At 40.1% G+C, this 24356-nt stretch overlaps 1 protein-coding gene across 2 annotated transcripts; it reads right to left on the bottom strand.

Annotated features, from left to right (window-relative positions):
- Positions 1-509: 509 nt before the first annotated feature.
- On the bottom strand, positions 510-24269 carry LOC112236850 (choline-phosphate cytidylyltransferase A). Of its 2 annotated transcripts, XM_024405449.2 has the most exons (9): positions 23947-24269; positions 23198-23315; positions 17611-17707; positions 12172-12288; positions 9371-9522; positions 7902-7980; positions 7445-7587; positions 4600-4788; positions 510-2484 (listed from the first exon to the last, which is right to left on the bottom strand). In XM_024405449.2, the coding sequence occupies exons 2-9, from the start codon at positions 23306-23308 to the stop codon at positions 2293-2295; spliced, it is 1080 nt and encodes a 359-aa protein (XP_024261217.1). In that variant the 5' UTR covers positions 23309-23315; positions 23947-24269; the 3' UTR covers positions 510-2292. The 2 variants fall into 2 exon arrangements, with proteins under 2 accessions (XP_024261217.1, XP_042155958.1); XM_042300024.1 differs by lacking the exon at positions 12172-12288.
- Positions 24270-24356: the final 87 nt, after the last annotated feature.

Genomic DNA, 24356 nt, shown 5'->3' with positions numbered 1-24356 from the left:
CCGGTCGGCAATATTGGCACTCCCCAGTAGGAGCAGTCCTCCATAGGAATTAATGGAATTCTAAGGTATTTCAATTGAACACAACACAGGCAGACCAATTCTGATCTTTCTTCCACATCAGATCTTTTTCAGAGATGATCTGATTGGTCAAAATAACAAAAAATATCAGAATCGGGCTGAGCTGCCCGTGTAAACGCAGAATAATATTTCACATACTATTGTATAAGTGCCTAAAGTTGCTTGCTTCAGAGAATACAATTCACAATATAACGATTTGAATAACCATAGACTCTGGCTAAGCTTAAACATTAATTCTGTAAACATGTCTGGGAGGAATGCCACAATGCAGCTCTGATTACACATAGCATCAGCACTCTGGAAAAAAAAAATCGAATAAATCACCCCCCCAAAACAATTATTTGGAATCTATTGGCATAAAGTTGTGGAGATGCACAATGCATTTTGAATTACTGATTAGTGGAATTACTATTTTCTACAACAACAAAAAATGAAAAATCAGCAGAAGGTTTTTCCAGGAGATGTACAAAAATGACATCTATACAAGATGAAAGTACATACAGTAGATCTCCTTTAACACAAACCAACACACTTAGTACATATTAAATAAAAGTAAATTACAAAATACAAGGATAAAACAACTCAACTTGGTGACTAATCAGGTGACCAATGTAGTCAAAAGTCCTCGATCAACCTAATTACAGTTACAGAGTAGGGAGGTTATTAAGCAGAATGGAGTATGGTCAAGTTTCCCCTGATCTTGGGTCAGTTTAGCATTTTCTCCACTAATGGGAGGTGTATTGGGGGAGGAAGCTGATCCTAGATCTGTCCCTAGTGGAACTTCCCTCTTGAGCAAGTGGAACAGCCTTAGGCCACCTGTAGGTCTACTGGCCTAGTTCACGTCAGGTTGTACAACGCATTTGATACAACAGGTATTTGTTATGCATTTGTCTGCACACAAATATTTACCCAACCACTCTGGAGACACCAAACAACAATATTTTAAATGTTTCCGTTAAAAATAATATCCATTGCATCACAACTGTAGAGTCCAATGCATTGTACATCAGTTGTACAACCTCAGCGTGTCCTAGGCCTTAAAGGACTGAATAGGTGTATCCAACACAGTGCAAATGCCACCCAGCCAGAACGCAAAAGCTATCCCATCCTTTCAGATCTACAGGAGTGCCTAGGCCCTAAGGGGTGGTAGGTGGCTATGGGGTTATTCGGAATTCTGCACAAGGCTTTCTTTCTACCCAAGTGGTCTTTTTCTGTGGAGGCAGTTGAAGAGAATGCATCTACGAGGGGAGGGAGGCTCACTATGTCTTTCATTGATAACAACAGACTGCTGTGTTGCTCCTGTAGTGTGATCACTAGAGGGAGGGGGAGGAGGGATAGCATTCTACTGCTTCATATTGGAGGAAACTCTCCCATGTCCCCTCCCTCCCCATGTTTGAAACCAGCTTTTGTTATGGGATAAAAAGGCCAGACAGCTGGTATGAGGTGCCGGCTAGTTTTAGACTGAGAAACAGGGAAGGGGCTCCGTACACTCTGGTACGATGGTTAACCCCTACTAGATTCAATAGCTTCTTACCCATTTTTGTGCTATATCCATGTGAACTATGCTTTCACCAGAGAAGTTTAAAAATCCAGACGACTTAAGCGATTACTTCATGTGACTCCCATAAGGAAAATTCAGAATGAAATCAATGGGAAAGTAGAAAGATATTATTTACAGAAAGTACCGGTTATCACTTGTTAAATTTTCTCTGCCACTACTATGGATTTAGCATGGCAAATACAATTCAGTGTGTGTCGGAAGAACATGCAAGTCATTTGTGAGCGAATGAGTGTCCCATCACTCATGCCCGTATTGGCTGACACCTTCCCATGTTCATTAATTCATTTTATACATCATAAATGAAACATTAAAACATCTATTTTGTGTATAACAACACTGTGACCCCAAAGAACAGCCATTTTACAGAAAGTTATGATTAAACTTCCTGTGCTATTGTGTCGTGGTTTCCTTTAAACATGACAAAGGCCTGACTGACACTAGAGGCCTGGTAAAGGTAATGTGAGCGGGATAGGAAAAAAATGCAACATGGCATCCTAATTCAAGAGCATGTGAATTATCAATTCCTTGTGAGCACTTGGGCTGGGGTCAATTCCATTTCAATTCAATCAATTGACTGAAATGAAATGGTATTTACCCTAACCCTGACCTGCACCATCTCAGCCACAGGGAGAGAAAGGAATGGAGGGAGGCTCCTAATCGTCATCCTCGCGGTCTGCTCCACTGAGGTGGTGGGGCGAAGAGGGAGGGGAGGTCTTGGTGAAGAAGGGCAGACTGAAGGAGGGCGGCGGAGAGGGTGAGCGCTCTCTGGTCGGGCTGCTGTTGGGGCTCTGCCTGGGGCTTATGGCTTGCAGCATCCGCCCCTTCCCCTCCTTTAGCATGTGCTTCTATAGAGGGAGAAGAGAATAAATTAAAGAGAAAGATATTGAAAGACAGATCCTGCATCCCAATATGGGCTACACAAGGGTGTTTCCATCATATTTCTTATTCTACCAGTCATTTCTTTTCAAATACATTGTTGTGTCTCTAGTATGGTTAAATGAGATGACATGCTATTTTCAAATAGATTACCTAACGTTTAATTATTTGATTAAATTAATCAGACAATAACTAACTCATTAGGAATCCGGGGCACCACGGAAGTATTCATTTATATAGAGCAGCTATTTCCCGAATCCACTCTTAAAGATCTGAAGATATTTTATATCAATAGCAGTCAATCATTAATTATGCTTTACCTTCTTCTATCAGTCTCATCTGAACATCGTAAAATTATTGGTTATCTGCACGAACCCTAGCATAAATTATAAATCACCAATAAACAAATTGACTTAATTATTTATTTACTAACTAAATAATCACAGAAATAAATAACAAACAGTAGATATTGGTTACTAACAATGATGGAAAAGTCTAGTGGGCTAAGCCAATATGACAGCTTGGTAGACTGAGAAAGAGCTGGAAAGAAACGGATTCATTACACATTACACAATATATAATTATATTAATTGAAATGCTAATCCTTTGCACATGAACGGCCACTCATTCGAGAATAATCGCAATGTATATATATTTACGCCCGTACGTCGTTGTTGTCTTCTCTGTTGAAATCCTCGATCGTCCTGTAGGGTTCAGAGTCTCTGGTTAACTTTCATTGAAGTTAGTCTTTCCTGGTTGTAGGTGGTTGGAATGGATACTTCAGAGTACCATTCAGAAATGTTCTAATAGAATAGATACATTGGCGGTTGTCTGTATTCTCATCCTAGGTTTACGTAATTTCAAGCTGTAATTTCTAAATCTTACGTCTAAGATTTGCTCTTATTCTGTAGGGATCGATAGTCTCAGAGTTTAACCATTTCTAGCCATGTAGGCTATGATCCACGTGGTATAGTCTTGTCCTTTGGTAGAGTTGTAGTTTAAATCACTTCATACACCAGCGTCACCCGGCATGTTTTGGGTCTCATAAATTCAACCATTTGCAACCTTAGCTTACTGGTTTGCGTGGTCTGGTGTGAATTTAATCAGGAGTGGTTTTTATACGTTTCAGTTGAAAAGGGTGGTTCCATGACGCCTAATGTAATGTCTGGGCTCACGGGGGTGTGGCCACTGACTAGTTAATCTTGATATGAAAATACATGCTCTCATTTAGAAGGTCAACATCACTTTAAACATGAAACTATTTGTGAAAAGATGTAATCACATACGTTTCACAAGATTTAGATGTAAACCTGACAGCTGGGAAATGTACACTAATAGATACAGTTGTGTGTTCCCTGTCCTTCATGAGATCCCCAAATGAAACACACTCAACATAAGAGTCCACAGATCATTCCCACATTCTCAAAAGTAGAAAGAATGTTTAATTCTCCCATTTTGGGAATTTAGGAGTTTGGCCAAGTGAAGTCCATTGTTCTCTTTCTGTGCTCTCACCCTCTCTTTCTGCATGACCAGGTGGATAACAATACCTGGGTTTAGGAGAGAGAGTGAGGGGGGCACGATCCTCACCCAAAAAGGGCTATATCATGACAACATGAAGAAAAGTGAACCCATGCACACTTCGGGAGAAAGGATAGTGTCAAAAAGGATGGAAAAATTGAAACAACAACCCATAGCAACTGACAGAGGAGCTTCACTGAGCTAGCTTGATGCAGAACAGTGGCTAGATCTGATTGGTGTTGGACAAAACAAAGCAATTAGCCTAACCTACTTTCCTGGGTAGAATGGGACCCCTAGCTGCTCCTGAATAGGGAGGCAGGAAATTTTGCTGACCAGGAAACACGTGGAGCCCTAGTAACACCCTATAACTGGGGCCTAGTCACAGGGTCAAAAGAAACTCCTGGGTCATGACCCACACCCTGACATTCTCAAAGGCTCTGTTCCAAGTGTCACCATATTCCCTACACTGTACGCTACTTTGGACCAGAGCCTTACGGGTCTTGGTCAAAAGTAGTGCACTACATAGGGAATAGGGTGCCATTTAGGACGCATGTAGTGACACTCACCAGTGCTCCCTCTGGGCCAAACATTTGAAGGAAGTTGGCTATGAACTCTCGGGACTTCTCTTCCCACTTCTGGATCAGGTCGATGCTCTTTGTCTCTACCTTCTGCACAAACTCTTTGGATCGCTCCTCCACATCCTTCACCCTCTTCTTCACTTTGTCCACACGCTCCTGCAGGTGGTACTTCTTCTCCTGGACGGATAGGGGGCAATGTTGAGACGCACACCAAGGTCCGTAACCACAAAGCTGATCTAGGATCAGGTCCCCACCTGTCCATATGATCTTATTCATTATGATCTAAAAGGCTAAACTGATCGTGCTTATTCTGAGGCCCTGTTTGAATACTTAATAAATGCCTCCTTCCTTCATTCCTCCCTTTCTTTGAGGTAACAAATTATATAAGGTGAGTGAGGTACACTACAGATCAATGGCAAATCACAAAGAAAGGAATGAAAGGCGGATGCATTTTTAGAGTATACGAACAAGGCCATAGTCTAACTTTATTCAAAAGGAATGCCAGAGATAAAATGAGGCTTTCCTGTAGAAAAACATGTATTGTTATAGTCCTGTAGATACAGTTGAAGTCAGAAGTTCACATTACACTTAGGTTGGAGTCATTAAAACTAGTTTTTCAACCACTCCACAAATTTCTTGTTAACAAAGTATAGTTTTGGCAAGTCTGTTAGAACATCTACTTTGACCATGACCGGTAATTTTTCCAACATTGTTTACAGACAGATTATATCACTTATAATTCACTGTATCACAATTCCAGTGGGTCAGAAGTTTATTATACACTAAGTTGACTGAGCCTTTAAACAGCTTGGAAAATTCCAGAAAATGATGTCATGGCTTTAGAAACTTCTGATAGGCTAATTGACATCATTTGAGTCAATTGGAGGTGTACCTGTGGATGTATTTCAAGGCCTACCTTCAAACTCAGTACCTTTTTGCTTGACATCATGGGAAAATCAAAAGAAATCAGCCAAGACCTAAGAAAAAAAATTGTAGACCTCCACAAGTCCAGTTCATCCTTGGGTGCAATTTCCAAACCCCTGAAGGTACCACGTTCATCTGTACAAACAATAGTACGCTATTATAAACACCATGGGATCAAGCAGCCGTCATACCGCTCAGGAAGGAGACGTGGTCTGTCTCCTAGAGATGAACGTACTTTAGTGCGAAAAGTGAAAATCAATCCCAGAACAACAGCAAAGGACCTTGTGAAGATGCTGGAGGAAACAGGTACAAAAGTATCTATATCCACAGTAAAACAAGTCCTATATCAACATAACCTGAAAGGCCGCTCAGCAAGGAAGAAGCCACTGCTCCAAAACCACCATAAAAAAGCCAGACTACGGTTTGCAACTGCACATGGGGACAAAGATCTTACTTTTTGGAGAATGTCCTCTGGTCTGATGAAACAAAAATAGAACTGTTTGGCCATTATGACCATCGTTATGTTTGGAGGAAAAAGGGGGAGGCTTGCAAGCCAAAGAACACCATCCCAACCGTGAAGCACGGGTGTGGCAGCATCATGTTGTGGGTGTGCTTTGCTGCAGGAGGGACTGGTGCACTTCACAAAATAGATGGCTTCATATGAGGCAGGAAAACTATGTGGAAATATTGAAGCAACATCTCAAGACATCAGTCATGAAGTTAAAAGCTTGGTCGCAAATTGCTCTTCCAAATGGACAATGGCCCAAGCATACTTCCAAAGTTGTGGCAAAATGGCTTAAGGACAACAAAGTCAAGGTATTGGAGTGGCCATCACAAAGCCCTGACCTCAATCCCATATACAATTTGTGGGCAGAACTGAAAAAGCGTGTGCGAGCAAGGAGACCAACAAACCTGACTCAGTTACACCAGCTCTGTCAGGAGGAATGGGCCAAAATTCACCTAATTTATTGTGGGAAGCTTGTGGAATGCTACCCAAAACGTTTGACCCAAGTTAAGCAATTTAAAAGGCAATGCTACCAAATACTAATTGAGTGTACGTAAACTTCCGACCCCCCTGGGAATGTGATCAAAGAAATAAAAGCTGAAATATATCATTCTCTCGACTATTTCACATTCTTAAAATAAAGTGGTGATCCTAACTGACCTAAGACAGGGCATTTTTACTAGGATTAAATGTCAGGAATTGTGAAAAACTGAGTTTAAATGTATATGGCTAAGGTGTATGTAAACTTCTGACTACAAATTGTACATTTCTGGCCACAAAATGTACTGTTTAGTGAAACAATGTTATTTTTGGCCTGAAATATCAAACTTGGACTTTGACTGACAAGGAAGGGGTCATGGTGATTACGATCACTTTATTTATCCAACTGTACACAAGGTCCAACGGATTTGACTTCTGCTTTATCCCAACCCCTCCAAAAGTCACAAACAAGGTTGGAGCTGGGGGCTGCTATACTATGTCGGCCGTGGAACAGTTGTTGTGGAGAGTTAAGTGCCTTGCTCAAGGGCACAACGCCAGGCAATGGCATCTAATATTTAATTTTAGCAACCCTCCGCTCACTTCCCGCCAGACCAGGGATTTGGAACTGGCAACCCTCTGGTTTCTGGCTCACCTTTCTAACAGCAAGTTCCTCCAATTATGAATACAGTTGAAGTAATGCAAGTTTCATGTACTGCAAATTAAAAATAAAGAGAACTAAAGTCAAAGTCTGTGTTTTTCTACACTTGTTTTAGAATGCAAGCTTCAGTGGGACATTTTTTCTTTCAAAAGAAAAGTTGGAAAGACATTGACACATGAACAAACCATTGGGGTATCCATTTCTATGGTCTAAAATGTATACATCCTTGAAGTTGACTACATTGCTAGAAAAGGTGAATAACTCACATTGATGAAGCTGACATTGAGCTCTTTGGCAGTGTAGCCTCTCTGCAGGTTTCTGCGTGCGTACACGTCGTAGTCGCGGACAATACGGGTGATGATGTCAGAAGTAGAGATGCCTTCTGTCCGCTGTGTGGGTGCGAACATGCCTGAAGGTGAAGGGAGAAGTCAGCTAAACCCAATGCAGCAAAGCCACACCGGCATCAATGTCAGCCGCTGTCCAGAAGCAGCCCCTAACCTAGCCCCTGCACACCCGTGGCACTTTCTCTCAACATACAAGGAATTGATAGGTATAAGAAATATGTCAGTTGCTCCACTTAGCCTTCTGATAGGCTTAGTAGAACATTCACCATATTGGTTACACCTATCTGATGCTTTCAACTGCAAGTTCCTAGGGGCTGTTTCTGGACTGGGCCTAAGTCTTGCCGGTGAAGCGTTTACTAAATGTTGCGACTATACCCACCTGCCGCCTTGATGTGCTTGTAAACATCGTCACTTCCTGCAGAAGAATATGGGTAATCGTCATGGGCGACAAAGTCAATCTGTCAAATGTAAGACAAACAAAATATTAGCAGAACTGATGACAGTGACAGATGGCCAACACACCTCCTGGAGAGCTACCGTGCATTCAGAAAGTATTCACACCCTTGGACTTTTTCACGTTGTTGTGTTAAAGCCTGAATTTAAATATACTTCTTACAAATGAATTTAAAATGAAAAGCTGAAATGTCTTGAGTCAATAAGCCTAAATAAGCTTAACAAGTCACATAAGTTAGTTACAGGGATTTCACCATGAGGCCAATGGTGACTTTAAAACAGAGTTTAATGGCTGTGATAGTTTTCTCCTGAGGATGGATCAACATGGTACTATAGTTATTACTCCACAATACTAACCTAAATGACAAGAGTGAAAATAGAAGGATGCCTGTACAGAATAAAATCTTGTTTGCAATAAGGCACTAAAACATTAACTTTATGTCCTGAATAGAAAACATTATGTTTAGGGCAAATCACTGAGTACCACTCTTCATATTTTCAAGTATGGCAAGGACTAGGGAGTTTTTTTTATGCTAAAAAGAAACCGAATAGAGCTAGGGACAGGCTAGAGGAAAACCTGGTTCACTTCCAACAGCCACTGGGAGACAAATTGTACTTTCAGCAGGACAATAACCAAAAACAGAAATATACACTGGAGTTGCTTAACAATATGACATTGAATGTTCCTGAGTGGCCTAGTTACAATTTGGACTTAAAATTGACTTGAAAATATATGGCAAGACTTGAAAATGGCTGTCTAGCAGTTAACAACAACCAACTTGACAGAGCTTGAAGAATTTTAAAAGAATAACGTACAAACACTGTACAATCCAGATGTGTAAAGCACTTAGAGACTTACAGCTGTAATCGCTGCCGAAGGTATTGACTTAAGGGAGTGAATACTTATGTAAATGAGATTTTATTAGCAAAAATGTCAACAAAAATGGTGTTTTAACTTTATCATCATGGAGCATTGTATGAAATGGGTGAGATTTAAAAAAACTAAAACATTTTGAATAAGTCAAGGGGTATGAACGAATAAAATTCAAAATGGATTAAAAAAATTAATTCAATTATCTCATCTATTTCAACACAATACCCCATGATGACAAAGTGAAAACAGGATTTTGGGACATTTTTGCAAATTCTTCCTGAAGGCACTGTACTGGTGTGCAGGCTTTCACTGCAGTCCTTCTCTAAGACACAGGATTATAGGACCTCCTTGTTTAGCTGAATCAGCTGTTTTCAAGTAGGGCTGTATCAAAAGCCTTCATCCCAATAGCTCTAGTAGTTTTAGCCATCCCTAATACAGAGTGCAAAAATCTTGTGAAAAGTTATATTCTTCGTTGCAGACCTAGTGCAAGCGAGTCCTGTCCTCTGACATTTCTCACTCACCCTGTGGTCAGCCAGGAACTCCGGCGTGAGCGTCCATGGTGCGTTCCGTACGATCTCATCAACGTAGCGACAATGACTGACGGTGTCGTAGCGTTCGTCCTCGTTCATTACGGTGAAGCCCTTTAAGTTGTGTGTCAGGTCGTCACTGCATACTGAGGAAAGGGAGGTCACAGGGACTATGGTCACTAGATCTGATCGGTCAGTAAGAGAAGGATTATATAATCCATGAGCCAGATCCCCAAATTTGGGCCATTGTAATTTTGTTGAAGGTAGGGCTGCTGCGGTGACCGTATTACCGCCACACCGGAGGTCACGAGTCATGAAGGCAGTCAAATTCCACGTGACCGTTTAGTCACAGTAACTAGGCTTCTCCAAGCTCTGATGCTGCTGATGGTCATTAGTAGTCTACCAAACGTGCTAGCTGCCTGGTACTCAGCACTCATGAGTGCTCATGAGTGACCAAATACTTGTTTTCCACCATAATTTGCAAATAAATTCATAAAAAAATCCTACAATGTGATTTTCTGGATTTTTTTTTCTCATTTTGTCTGTCATAGTTGAAGTGTACCTATGATGAAAATTACAGGCCTCTCTTATCTTTTTAAGTGGGAGAACTTGCACAATTGGTGGCTGACAAAATACTTTTTTGCCCCACTGTGTGTGTGTGTGTATATATATATATCTGTTTATTATACCTGTTGATACAGGGCTCATATGTGAAACTATTCTAACTGAACATTTTCTTTCACAGTGACACTGAAAAGGCAGCCCCCAGGGCCAAGGTCTCCATCCCCCACTGAAGCTATTGAAAGTGTGTAAATAGTTACCCATGTTATTTTGTAAATATATATATATATATATATATATATCTTCATAAATAATTATTTTTCCCCCATTTATTTTTCTATTTTTTTTTGGGGGTGTGTTAGAATACCATTTTGGTATTTTGTATATAGTTATTTGTTTCAAAATGTATACCTTCACCAATTTGGCCACTTGGCTACATTTGGGCTACTTGTGTGGGACACCTGGGGGACTTCATGATAAATGTCATGTAGCACACTCATTTTGGAGTGTACAAGTACTGTTGCCCTCTTATATTTTTCACTGAAATTGTTCCCATCATCCTATCTGAATGTTTGTTTTATCTTGTTCATTTTAAAGATGATACAAAAATAAAAAACGTATGTTTTTTTCCATTGTTTTATCTAAACCAGATCTATTGTGTTATATTCTCCTACATTCAATTCACATTTACACAAACTTCAGAGTGTTTTCTGTCAAATGGTACCAATAATATGCATATCCTTGGTTCTGTGCCTGAGCTACAGGCTGTTAGATTTGGGAAGGTCTTCAGGTGGAAATTGCACAAAGTAGGGGGTAGCTGTAAGAGGTTAAAAGTTCACTTGTGGAATTTCTTTCCTTCTAAATGCATTTTAGCCAATCAGTTGTGATAAGGTAAGGTTCGTATACAGAAGATAGCCCTATTTGATAAAAGACCAAGTCCATACTATGGCAAGAAGTCCATTACTTTAAGCCAAAATTTCAATAACAGGAGACTGCGTGAATCAGGCCTTCATGGTTGAATTGCTGCAAAGAAACCACTACTAAAGGACACCAATAATAAGAAGAGACCTGCTTGGTCCAAGAAACACAAGCAATGACCTCCAGGCTGTGTAAGGGCTATTTGACCAAGGAGAAGAGTGATGGAGTGCTGCATCAGATGACCTAGCCTCCACAATAACCCAACCTCATTTGTTCTTAACTGACTTGCCTGATAAAATAAATAAATAAAACACCTGGCTTATGTGTCTGTGTATTTTACATCACTATGAAACATGTTGGGCATACTACAATTACATTTCATAGTCATGCAAAATTGTCCAATAAGACTCCATTGAGTTCCTTGGTGGCCATAGTGGCACTGTGAGGGTAATGCGTGAATTCTGTGATGCCACATCTACAAATATGTTTTAAACCCTGTTCTAGCTTTGCGTGTGCAATTCGGTGCCTCTATAACCAAATTCAATTCAATTTACAATTCAAAAACATAGCTGTCCCAATACATGTATTTCTATGGCTAAGCTGCCACCATTCTAATACCAATGGCACAATATGGGTGATATGGTATTTTTAAACAATAGATGTAGCTTTGCTTTCAAAGTTGGTTATATTTTATATCATTTGAAGTAGAATTTCATTACCTTTTAGAAGCACTTGTCAAACATAGCTTAAAATGTATCAGGGTGTTTCTTTATAAAGCCATTTATACATGTAATTCTGATATGTCCCCTAGAGGACAACGGTCAAAATTCTATTGAAATGAACATTCCGAGAATTAGTCTGATGGATTGCTGTGAATCGAAGCTTTCCAATTATATATGATTTAAGAGTATAAGTGAGCAATAACTTGTATACTGACATTGTATGTCAAAGGGTAAAATCCCTATGGGAAAAATTAATGGGATGGAGGGATGAATGATATAAGTTAACAAATGCTGCACTGTTATCACAAATTTTCCAACTAGGGACAGACCTTCAAAAAAATCACGATGAGACATCATTGACCCAAGAGAGCCTGACTGACCCCCCCTGGCTCATGGATTAATAGGGCCATGTGACCTGACCAGTAAAAACTCTGGGTACCGTAGTTGAACTATGGCATTCATCAATTTAGTGTGACTGACCAGAATGTATAGGAGTGAGGATAACTTGGCAAAAGTGACATTCAGAGATGCCTTTGCCCCTTCTGGTCATGAAGAGGTCAAGAGAGAAAACATACAGTACTTATCAACCCTGACCTCCGACAATTAGATGGGTGTTTGGGAAGAGCCCCTTGGCTTGCATCAGTGCTCGGGCGTGGCCGGAATGGAACATGTCAAAGATTCCATCTGCATATACCCGCACTGGACGCTCTTCTGAAAGAGCGAAATGGGGAGTGTGAGGGTGTGAGAGTGAAAAAAGGGAGAAAAAAACAGAGCGAGATGGAATGTTAACACCAGGGTCGTGTTCACTAGGCACCAGACAGTAGTAAACGGTCCTTCTATAGGACGGTCCAAAACCTCCATAGGACGTACTTCCATGACAGAACTTTTCATTGCGGAGAGTTTTGAAACATTCTGCTACAGTGTACTCAAATGAACACAACACAGAAGTGCAAAACTTTAGCTGGTGCCAGGGGGAGCTCTGATATTTCTCTAAATATGAGTATGAGTCATAATACACATAAAACCTAGCAGTCAAACAAGGAAATGGTTCCAATCATTTTTCCACTATTTATTTTTCCCATAGGAAATTTTAGAAACACTTAAAATAAGGACTGTGTTTCATGTAGGCTTACCCTGGAGTGACGTTTTGATAACCGCGTAAATCTTCCTAGAACAAGGTGACTTTTATCAATATAATCGCCTGTATTTACCCTCCAAAAATGAAATTATAATTAGCTGCTAATGTGGCTATCATAAATAACTACAAATGTCAAGATGATCTGGACTAGACTGACGAATCGGGGCACAGGTAAGAATCTCTGGATCTAATGAGACCTACATTTTGTAAAGAATAAATTGGATACATTTCTTTAAATTGACAATTCTGTGACAATTCTGTGACAATTCTGTGACAATTCTGTGACAATTCTGTGACAATTCTGTGACAATTCTGTGACAATTCTGTGACAATTCTGTGACAATTCTGTGACAATTCTGTGTCTGTGCTAATTTTTTATTGAAACAATACCTGTTAGCAAATGTGACAGCTAGAGATGACTAGCAAGAGTTTGCAGGGATTTGTAGTCTTGCATGATGTGTACTTTTGAATCAGAGTAAATTTGTTACCTGCTACTCTTCCTGGGGTCCAGCTAAATGAAGGCAGTTGTATAAAACATTACAATACATTTCACAACACATTAAGTGTGTGACCTCAGGCCACTACTCTAATACCACATATCTACAACAACAAAAATCCATGATTACGTGTGTGTATCGTGCGTAAGTTATCGTATGTGTATGCATGTGTCTACGCCTGTTTGTGTTGCTTCACTGTCCCATAAGGTGTATTTTGAAATAAAGTTTTACTGCTTGCATGAGTTACTTAATGTGGAATAGAGTTCCATGTAGTCATGGCTCTATGTAGTACTGTGTGCCTCCCATAGTCTGTTCTGGACTTCGGTACTGTGAAGAGACCTCTGGTGGCACGTCGTGTGGGGTATGCATTTGTGTCCGAGCCAGGGCTGTGGCGGTCACGGAATTTCGTCAGCCGGTGATTGTCAAGCAAATAACTGTCGGTCTCACGATAATTGACCGTTAATTAATATGAACACATTTAGCAACGCCTGGCTTCAAGCCATTTAGAAAAGTCTAATGAATCCATGTAATATAGTCTACACCTTCACAATAAATCCATTATTTTAGACAGGTCTAAAGAAGCATAATAAGAAGAAAATGTAGTCTATTTCAGAAGAACAGAATAGCATACTCAGAGTTGTCCCTTTGTTGGGTCCTGATCTGACTATGCCATATGGCTGTGGGCTACACTAGTTCATTTAGCAGATAAGGTTTGCTTATTATTCCATGGCATTATTTCATAGTATGTAAAATCAAATTGAACAAAGCTGAATAAAATAGATATTTCTCCAAAACGATGAGGGAATATTCTGTGTTGAGGGTTTAAGAAAGAAACAGGTACTCATATATGCTTAATTAATTTAGAGTTATTAATGTAACTTTAATAGTTCTACAAATTTTGGGCTATACGTTTTGATTTTGAATACATTGTAAGGCTACATGATGAGACTAATGATGATTTTTTTTAAAGTTGCTTGAAAAGGCATGAGCTCTGCTTTGTTTTTTTGCGCAGGCTGTACATACTCCAATAGTCTCTCACTGACAATTTGACAAGCACTTGATAATGCCTCATATTTTACAGCGGCATCCCCTGGTGGCCATAATGCACAATGCATAATGCCCCAAAAAAACATGACTTTTGCGGCCCAGAATGTTGCGTTGTGCCCTTCTCCCAGAGTGTGCTGCACAATCCGAAGCGCCTCTCCGTCACGTGATCGATCGGGTCTTTCTCACAGGCTACAAGTGAAGACTCCTTGCTGTCCCCAGTCCACCTGGCCATGCTGCTGCTCCAGTTTCAACTTCCACCTGACTGTGCTGCTGCTCCAGTTTCAACTGTTCTGCCTTATTATTATTCGACCATGCTGGTCATTTATGAACATTTGAACATCTTGGCCATGTTCTGTTATAATCTCCACCCGGCACAGCCAGAAGAGGACTGGCCACCCCACATAGCCTGGTTCCTCTCTAGGTTTCTTCCTAGGTTTTGGCCTTTCTAGGGAGTTTTTCCGTGCCACCGTGCTTCTACACCTGCATTGCTTGCTGTTTGGGGTTTTAGGCTGGGTTTCTGTACAGCACTTTGAGATATCAGCTGATGTACGAAGGGCTATATAAATAAATTTGATTTGATTTGAAGACAGACACATTGGGGGCGCAACTGTGGACGTCCTGATCCAATTCCGAGGTGCATATTGAAGATATTGGAAGAACTGTCCAAATTTACTTCGCCAGCCAACTAGATGAGCAGGTCTAACGAACAGCAAAAGCACTAGCCTGTGTCAATCTACTTTCCCCCATAGGACAAATGTCAACCTATTATATTCTGTGCAATAAATAAATATTCCGAACATAGATCCCAAATTAATTACAACCACTAGCATCAAAAAACTTTTTTATGCAATGTGTCTTGACGCAACAGATCAGAATGTTTAAAATGTTGATCAACTATTAGGCTATTTCTTCACATTATAAGTGCAGCAATGCAGTAGGCTATAAGCGTTAATGTTCCATTAGCGGGAAAACACCACTCAAAAGTGTCCGCAAATGCAATTATGCATGTAATGCTTTTATTATAAAGGTGCATTTTTATGAAGAAAATTATCTTCCCCAAACTTGAAACTTACGCGCTACTTATATAATGCCAGTTAGGCTCTACACCCCTTGTAAAGTGGATTAATGTGCTAATTTTAAGAAGTTATTTGGCCACTTTAGATACAAAATATATAGGCATATAGGCTAGGCTACATCAGGTGTGCAACTATGATTAGAAAAAGTCGCAAAAAAAGGCAATGTTTCTTATACTGGGCATTATTCACAAGTGATAATATACAACTCACAAGTGATAAGCTAATAGTCACCCATCAGACTATTCTTGATTTAAGCTGGTCTTTACATATACTAAATAATGTGTGACCTTTGTTTTGATTTGGAATGGACCATTACCATGCACCTGTACCGAAAACAAGAGCAGCAGGAAAAAAAATACATGCACACCTACGCACTAAAATAGCGAATGGAGGACGCTTTCCCCTGCTAGCCAGGTAGGCTATACTCCTGTTGTAAAGATAAACAATGTGCTTAATATTAATAATAGTAATAATATTAGGAGAGTTGAGAAATAAATATAGTAGGCCTAGCCTATAGAAAACTGATGGGATCCTCTTTTTATTAGCGGCCATCACTCTGTTTTCTCCTGCAATTGCATAGCCTATAGAAATGTTGCGCAAAATGAGCTCATGGGCTCTCATGAAGTGTTTGATTAGATTTAAAATACATTTGCTTTGATGTCAGAGTGATTAGAGGGACAATCGAGTGCTGAGTACCAGGCAGTTAAAAAGTTTGGTAGACTACTAATGAACAGCAACAGAGCTTGGAGTAGCCCAATTACTGTGACTAAAAGGTTATGTGGAATTTGACTGCCTTCATGACCGCCGGTATGGCGGTAATACGGTTACCCCAACAGCCCTAGTCCAAGCTGTGTTCCAATAGTTCAAACATACAGCTCGGTGCATTCAACATGTCAATACCTCTCACAAATACAAGTAGTGATGAAGTCAATCTCTCCTCCACTTTGATCCAGGAGAGAATTGACATACATATTATCAATATTAGCTCTCTGTGTACATCAAAGGGCCAGCCATGCTGCCCTGTTATGAGCCAATTGCAATTGCAATCCCTCTTTGTGGCACCTGACCACACGACTGAACAGTAGTCCAGGTGCAACAAAACTAGGGCCTGTAGGAACTGCCTTGTTGATATGCCTGTTAAGAATGCAGAGTAGCGCTTTATTATGGACAGACTTCTTCCCATCTTCGCTACTGTTGTGTCAATATGTTTTGACCATGAAAGTTTTACAATCCATGGTTAGTCACCTCAACTTGCTCAATTTCCACATTATTCATTACAATATTTAGTTGAAGTTTAGGGTTTAGTGAATGATTTGTCCCAAAAACAATACTTTTTGAAATATTTAGGAGTAACTTATTCCTTGCCACCCATTCTGAAACTGCAACTCTTTGTTAAGTGTTGCAGTCATTTCAGTCACTGTACTAGCTGACATGTATAATGTTGAGTCATCCGCATACATAGACAAACTGGCTTTCCTCAAAGCCAGTGGCATGTCATTAGTAAATATTGAAAAAAAGCAAGAGGCCTAGACAGCTGCCCTGGTGAATTCCTGATTCTACCTGGATTATGTTGGAGGCTTCCATTAAAGAACACCATCTGATCTGATAAACAGGTAACTCTTTATAATAATATAGCAGCGGGTGTAAAGCCATAACACATACGTTATTCCAGCAGCAGACTATGATAATGTCAAAAGCCGCACTAATGTGTAACAGCGACAAATCTTTTTAGCATCAATTTCTCTCAGCCAATCAGTAATTTGTGTAAGTGCTGTGCTTGTTAAATGTCCTTGCCTATAAGCATGCTTTGTTTACTGTAAAATAGCATTGTATCTGGTCAAACACCATTTTTTCCCAAGTTTATTGGGAAACAGGCTGATTGGTCGACTATTTGAGCCAGTTAAGGGGGCTTTACTATTCTTAGGAAGCGGAATGACTTGCTTCCCTCCAGGCCTGAGGTCACACATTTTCTAGTATTGCCACTCCAATTTGCTATGGCAAATAGGAGTGGCAATATCGTCAAATATATGGATAAAAAGTCACTTTGTCCAAGAGAGATTTACATAGTGTTGAATATGTCACGCCAGGGTAAGCCTATATGAAACACAATACTTAGTTGAAGTGTTTCTAAAATTTCCAATGGGGAAAACGGTGGAACCATTTCCCCGTTTGACCGCGAGGTTTTATGGGTATTATGACACCACTCAGGTGCTTTATGAACCTAGTTTAGCTGTGGTGAGCTAGAAAAATGGAGGGATGAGTGAGAGAAACTTACGTGGGGTGCCCTGGCATGCCTCCTCCATACTGACACGCAGGTACGGAGCGGGAACTGGTTCTAGCTGGTCAGCAAATGGGGCTGGATCTGTCAGACCCTATAAACACACACAGTATGACAATGTGCTTGGGTGACAGTCTTCACCCAATCACTTCCTTAAGTCTCATTCACATTAACCATAAGCACTCTGTTATGTTATGCATGATGTCATTCACTTGAACGGGGAATGTCCAAAAATATGCTTTTTCTGTTAAGCAAATTCTACTTTATGACTGTTGCCTCCAGTTTTAGTTTATTGTGATTTGTTTTTTATTATAATTATTAGGTGCAGAGGTCGTTAGCTACAGTTTATACAACGGGTGGGTCTAATCCTGGATGCTGATTGGTTAAAACTGAATTCCGGACGGTGTCTATTCCACAAGTTACCACTGGCTAAATCTATGACGTTAAAAATTTCTGTTCCATCTGACTGCGCAATCCACTTTCTCAACAGCCCAGCCTGGCAATTCATAAACTTGATCCACTATAAAAAGAATCAAGACATTATCTCCCATTTCATTGAGACTGGCATTTGATTTAACAGTGGAGATTTGTATAAACCTTGGTTGTCTGTCTCTCCGACACCTGCAACATTATTTCAATTTTGAAATTCGATCTCCAGCGGTCCCATAGTAATGAACGTGTCAGTAGTTAGGACGAGACAGACACCTTTTCTCAGCCAGTCAAAATCATGAATCAGCTGGCATCAATATTTATAGATATATATAGTACCAACCAAAACAGTACCACACCTACTCATTCCATTTTTTTATTTATTAAGTTTTTTATTTGATTTTTTAAACAATTGTCTACATTGTAGAATAATAGTGAAGACATCAAGCTATGAAATAACACATATGGGATCATGTAGAACAAATATTTGAGATTCTTCAAATTCTTCTTGCCTTGATGACAGCTTGGCACACTCTTGGCATTCTCTCAACCAGCTTCATGAGGTAGTCACAATTCAATGCAATTCCATGAACAGGTGTCCCTTGTAAAATTTCTGGTATTTATGTTCTGCTTGATGCGTTTGAGCCAATCAGTTGTGTTGTGACAAGATAGGGGTGGTATTCAGAATATAGCTATATACCTAATTTGGTAAAAAAAACAAAAACATGCCCATATTATGGCAACAACAGCTCAAATAAGCAAAGAGAAATGACAGTCCATCAATACTTCAAGCCATGAAGGTCTGTCAAATTTCAAGAACTTTGAACATTTCTTCAAGAGCAGTCACAAAAACAATCAAGCGCTATGATGAAACTGGCTCTCATGAGGACCACCACAGGACAGGAAGACCCAGAGTTACCAGAGTTAAGTTCATTAGTTACCAGCTTCAGAAATCGGCAATTAACTGCACCTCAGATTGCAGCCCAAATAAATGCTTCACAGAGTTCAAGTAAAATACACATCTCAACTTTTCAGAAGAGACTGCGTGAATCAGGCCTTCATGGTCGAATTGCTGAGAAGAAACCACTACTAAAGGACAAATAATAAAAAGAGACTTGCTTGGGTCAAGAAACACAAGCAATGGACATTAGACAGGTGGAAATCGGTCCTTTGGTCTGAGTCCAAATTTGAGCTTTCTGGTTCCAACCATCGTCTTGGAGACGCAGAGTAGGTGAAATGATTTTCTCTGCATGTGTGGTTCCCAACGTGAAGCATGAGGGAAGAGGTTTGATGGTGTGGGGGTGCTTTGGTGGTGACACTGTCAAATATTTATTTACAACTCAAGGCACACAACCAGCATGGCTACCACAGCATTCTGCAGCGATACGCCATCCCATCTAGTTTGCGCTGTGTGTGACTATCATTTGTTTTTCAACAGGACAATGCCCCAAAACACACCTCCAGGCTGTGTAAGGGGTATTTGACCAAGGAGAAGAGTGATGGAGTGCTGCATCAGATGACCTGGCCTCCACAATCACCTGACCTCAACCCAATTGAGATGGTTTGGGATGAGTTGGACCGCAGAGTGAAAGAAAAGCGGGCCAACAAGTGCTCAGCATATGTGGGAACTCCTTCAAGACTGTTGGAAAAGCATTCAAGGTGAAGCTGGTTGAGAGAATGCTAAGAGTGTGCAAAGCTGTCATCAAGCTAAAGGGTTGCTACTTTGAAGAATCTAAAACATTTTGATTTGGTTAACACTGTTTTGCTTACTACATGATTCCATATCTATTATTTCATAGTGTTGATGTCTTCACTATTATTCTACAATGTAGAAAATAATAAAAAATAAAGAAAAACCCTTTAATCAGTAGGTGTGTCCAAACTTTTGACTGGTACTGTATATAAATAAATGTCAATAGAAAACAGGTAAAATGAAACTAAATGCAGCTAGTTTGCTGTCTTTCCAGCTTCAGTTTGAAGTGATTGTGCTAGCTGTGTTGTTGGCTAGCTCCTCTGAACAACGGTGTCCTGAGAGCACATTTTCTCTGCCAGGCGAAATCTTGCATCATTAGCTCATTGTTGTGGACGTATCCAAATAAATCTCACTAGAAAACAGCTTAAAGAAACGCAAATGCACCTACTTTGCTGTTTTTCTGTCTGGACTGTTTGACGTGACTGTAAGTTAGCCGCAGCTGTTGGCTAGCTAGCAAGCAAGGGATCAGAATGAACGATTGGGTCACGTCCATAAACACAGAACAAAAATACTTAACGACAGGGTCATGTCTCTGGCAACCCAACAGATAGAACGGCTTGGATAGCAAACTTAGATGTGTGCCGGGACAATATCTCGTGGAAGGATGAAATTGTATTAACACATTGACATATGATTAATCAAAATAAAGTTTACTTGAAAATGTTGATAACCAGTTGTATAAAAGTGATTATAAACTGGGTGGTTCGAGCCCTGAATGCTGATTGGCTGGCAGCTGTGGTTTATGAAACCGTATAGCACAGGTATGACAAAACATTTATTTTTCCTGCTCTAATTACGTACGAAGCCAGTTTATAATAGCATTAAGGCACCTCGGGGGTTTGTGGATTATTGCCAATATACCACGGCTAAAGGCTGTGTCCAGGCACTCCGCGTTGCATCGTTGTAGTGCCATATTCTTTCCATTGTTTAATACTGGATTTAAATGGTGCTACGTGGGATGTTCAAAGTTTGATATTTTTTTTATAACCCAACCCTGATCTGTACATCTCCACAACTTTGTCCCTGTCCTATTTGGAGAGCTCCTGGGTCTTGATAGTACCGCTTGCTTGGTGGTGTTGCAGACTCTGGGGCCTTTCAGAACAGATGTGTGTGTAATATATATAAATACACACACACACACGATTAGGATTTTTCAACGGCGATACCGATTATTGGAGGACCAAAAAAAGCCGATACCGATTAATTGGCCGTTTTTTTGTTTTTGTTTGTAATAATGACAATTACAACAATCATGAATGAACACTTATTTTATCTTAATATATTACATAAATAAAATCAATTTAGTCTTAAATAAATATTGAAACATGAAGTTTTGCGTTGTAGTTATTATAGGAATTATAGGACTGTTTCGCTCTATACCATTTGTATTTCATATGCCTTTGACTATTGGATGTTCTTATAGGCACTATAGTATTGCCAGCCTAATCTCGGGAGTTGAAAGGCTTGAAGTCATAAACAGCGCTGTGATTCAAGCATTGCAAAGAGCTGCTGGCAAACACAGGAAAGTGCTGTTTGAATGAATAATTATGAGCCTGCTGGTGCCGACCACCACTCAGACTGCTCTATCAAATCATAGACTTAATTATAATATAATAAAACACAGAAATACAAGCCGTAGGTCATTAATATGGTAAAATCCGGAAACGATCATTTCGAAAACAAAATGTTTATTCTTTCAGTGAAATACGGAACCGTTCGGAAATACGGAATACGGAAAATTAATTACGGTCTTTGTTAGGAAGAAATGGTCTTCACACAGTTCGCAACGAGCCAGGCGGCCCAAACTGCTACATATACCCTGACAAGAATGCAAATGAGTTAAATCACCCGTTTGGCGAAGTAGGCTGTTATTCGATGATAAATTAACAGGCACCTCATTGATTATATGCAACGCAGGACAAGCTAGTTAAACTAGTAATATCATCAACCATGTTCCGTTTTTTTACATGATAAGTTTAATGCTAGCTAGCAACTTACCTTGGCTCCTTGCTGCACTCACGTAACAGGTGGTCAACCTGCCACGCAACGCAGTCTCTTAGTGGATTGCAATGTAATCGGTGTCCAAAAGTACAGATTACCGATTGTTATGAACACTTGAAAATCGGCCCTAATTAATCAGTCAACCTCTAATTCATACTGTTTCATCCTTCCACAAGATATAGTCCCGACACAAATCTAGGGTTGCTACCCAAGCCGGCTGGTCGTTCATTCTATTGGTTTGTTTGCAAGATACGCAACCCAGTCATTCAGTCTTTTTGTTCTGCATCTCTGGACACGACCCAGTCGTTCATTCCAAATGTCCCATTACCATATTGGCTGGCAACATTCTTATCCCTTGCTTGCTATCTAGACAACTACGGCTAACTTACGGTCACGTCAAAAAGTGCAGCAAGAATGGCAGAGTAGCCACATTTGCATAAGCTGTTTTTAATGACATTTAGTGGGATACATCCAAAATAATGAAGAAATGAGGCGTGATTTCACCTGGCATAGAAAATTTGCTCACTCGTGAGGACACTGTTGTTCAGAGGAGTTAGCCAACAGCACAGCCAATACAATCACTTCAAACTGAAGCAGGAAAGAGTGCAATCTAGCTGCATTTAATTTAGTTTTACCTTTTCAATTTACATTTATTTGTATATATCCATAAAAATTATGTCAGCTGATTCATGAATTTGACTGGCTGAGAAACACTACCTGCCTTCCTGTCTGTCTCATCTCGACTCCCAACACGTTCATTACTATGGGACAGCTGGAGATCGAAATTTGAATATTGAAACAATGTTGCAAATGTTGGGAAAGCCAGACAGACAAGGTTTATACAAATCTCCACTGTTGAAAACTAAATGTTAGTCTAAAAGAAATGTGAGCGAACATTTAGATAATTTTTTATAGAGGAGATCAAGTTTATAAATTGCTTGGCTGGGCTGATGAGACAGTGGATTGCGCAGTCAGATGGAACAGAAAAAAATAGGTATTTTAAGGTAATAGATTTAAAAGGTGGTAACTTGCGGAATATACACCGGCTGGAATGCGGTTTTAACCAATCAGCATTGTACCCACCCGTTGTATAAAATTAATTATAAACTGGGTGTTCAAACCCTGGATGCTGATTGGTATATGAGACCGTATACCACGGGTGTGAGGAAACATTTCTTTGTACTGCTCTAATTACGTTGGTAAACAGTTTATAATAGCAATAAGGCACCTCGGGGGTTTGTGGTATATGGCCAACATACCACGGTTAAGGAGTGTATCCGGGCACTCCGCGTTGTGTCGCGCGAAAGAACAGCCCATAGCCGCGATATATTGGTCCTATACCACAACCCCCGAGGTGCCTTATTGCTTAAATAGGTCGTGATGTAAACGGGCGTCACTCACCACTGTGGATCGTCGGACCTTGACGGCCTGCTCTCCCTCCATCTCATCCCTCCTCCTCTTTCTTGATGTTTTCCCAGGCAGTCGGTGACAACTGTGTGCTGCTGCTTCCATGGTCGCACTTCGATATGGATAGAGAATAAATTATTTTTCTGAAAAAGCTTTTAATCTTAACCACTGGATGTGGCTGTTATGCACGTTTACAATATTTTTTCTTTGCAACTTTCACAATTAGCTACAACTTCTTGATGCCAATTGGTGATTTCACCAGATACGCATTTACTGTAGCCCTTACTGTATACAAAGGATCGAGAAGAGGGTCGAGATTTCTAGGCCGTGGAAATTTTATTTTATACTAGGCAGTCACAACCGTTGCTGACTCAATACCAATACAATGGTATTGAGTCAGAATGTCAATTAAAAGCATAACATAAAACGTCAATGGACTAATCTATCCGGGGACAACTCCCAAACTGGCAAAAATGCAATCACGCGGGTGAGATTGACACTGGTGATTCTCTGACGTGTGCAGACAGGAAGGAATGATGAGATATATCAACATCTAGCTAGCTAACGTTAGCTGCCCAAGAGTCAATGATTAGTTTTAGCTACGATTTCAGCTCCACACTTTCTCAAAAAGGTTGTGAAATTGGGCCATTTTTCTTATTTCGGCAATGGAAAATGCCTACTGCTGGCTGGCTCAAACAACTGTTAGCTAACTTAGCTAGGTAGCCTAAGCGTTAGCTACAAACCTGTCTGTGTAAACGCATCTAGTCTCGCTTATTAACGTTAGTTCTCTTCCGGGTTTGATGTCCAAGCCCGCAAAGTTTCCATCGAAAGTGTAAATGTGTGGTTCTGATTAAGTTGCTTTCCAAGACAGTACCAGACAACAATCGACTGACACAAAGTTTGATTGACAGCTTGTCGGAACTACAACGCTACAGTAGGAAATGACATAACTCATCAGTTAACCATGCACGTGTTGCCATCTGCTGGATACTATATGCAACAAAACAATTCTAAAGACGTTTCATTTTCCATCATAACTCATCAAGCTTAGTTAGTCAATTAACTAGTTACCTAGTTCTAATACAATACAACCAGGGCAAAGTGGTTTTCCAATCTCTCTTATAGTTGTATGTTTATGTTCCTTTTCATACAA

Source organism: Oncorhynchus tshawytscha, linkage group LG17, assembly GCF_018296145.1.
Source record: "Oncorhynchus tshawytscha isolate Ot180627B linkage group LG17, Otsh_v2.0, whole genome shotgun sequence".
NCBI classification, from domain to species: Eukaryota; Metazoa; Chordata; class Actinopteri; order Salmoniformes; family Salmonidae; genus Oncorhynchus; species Oncorhynchus tshawytscha.
Note: the sequence above shows the minus strand (reverse complement) of the source record. Positions and strands in the feature narration are given on the sequence as shown.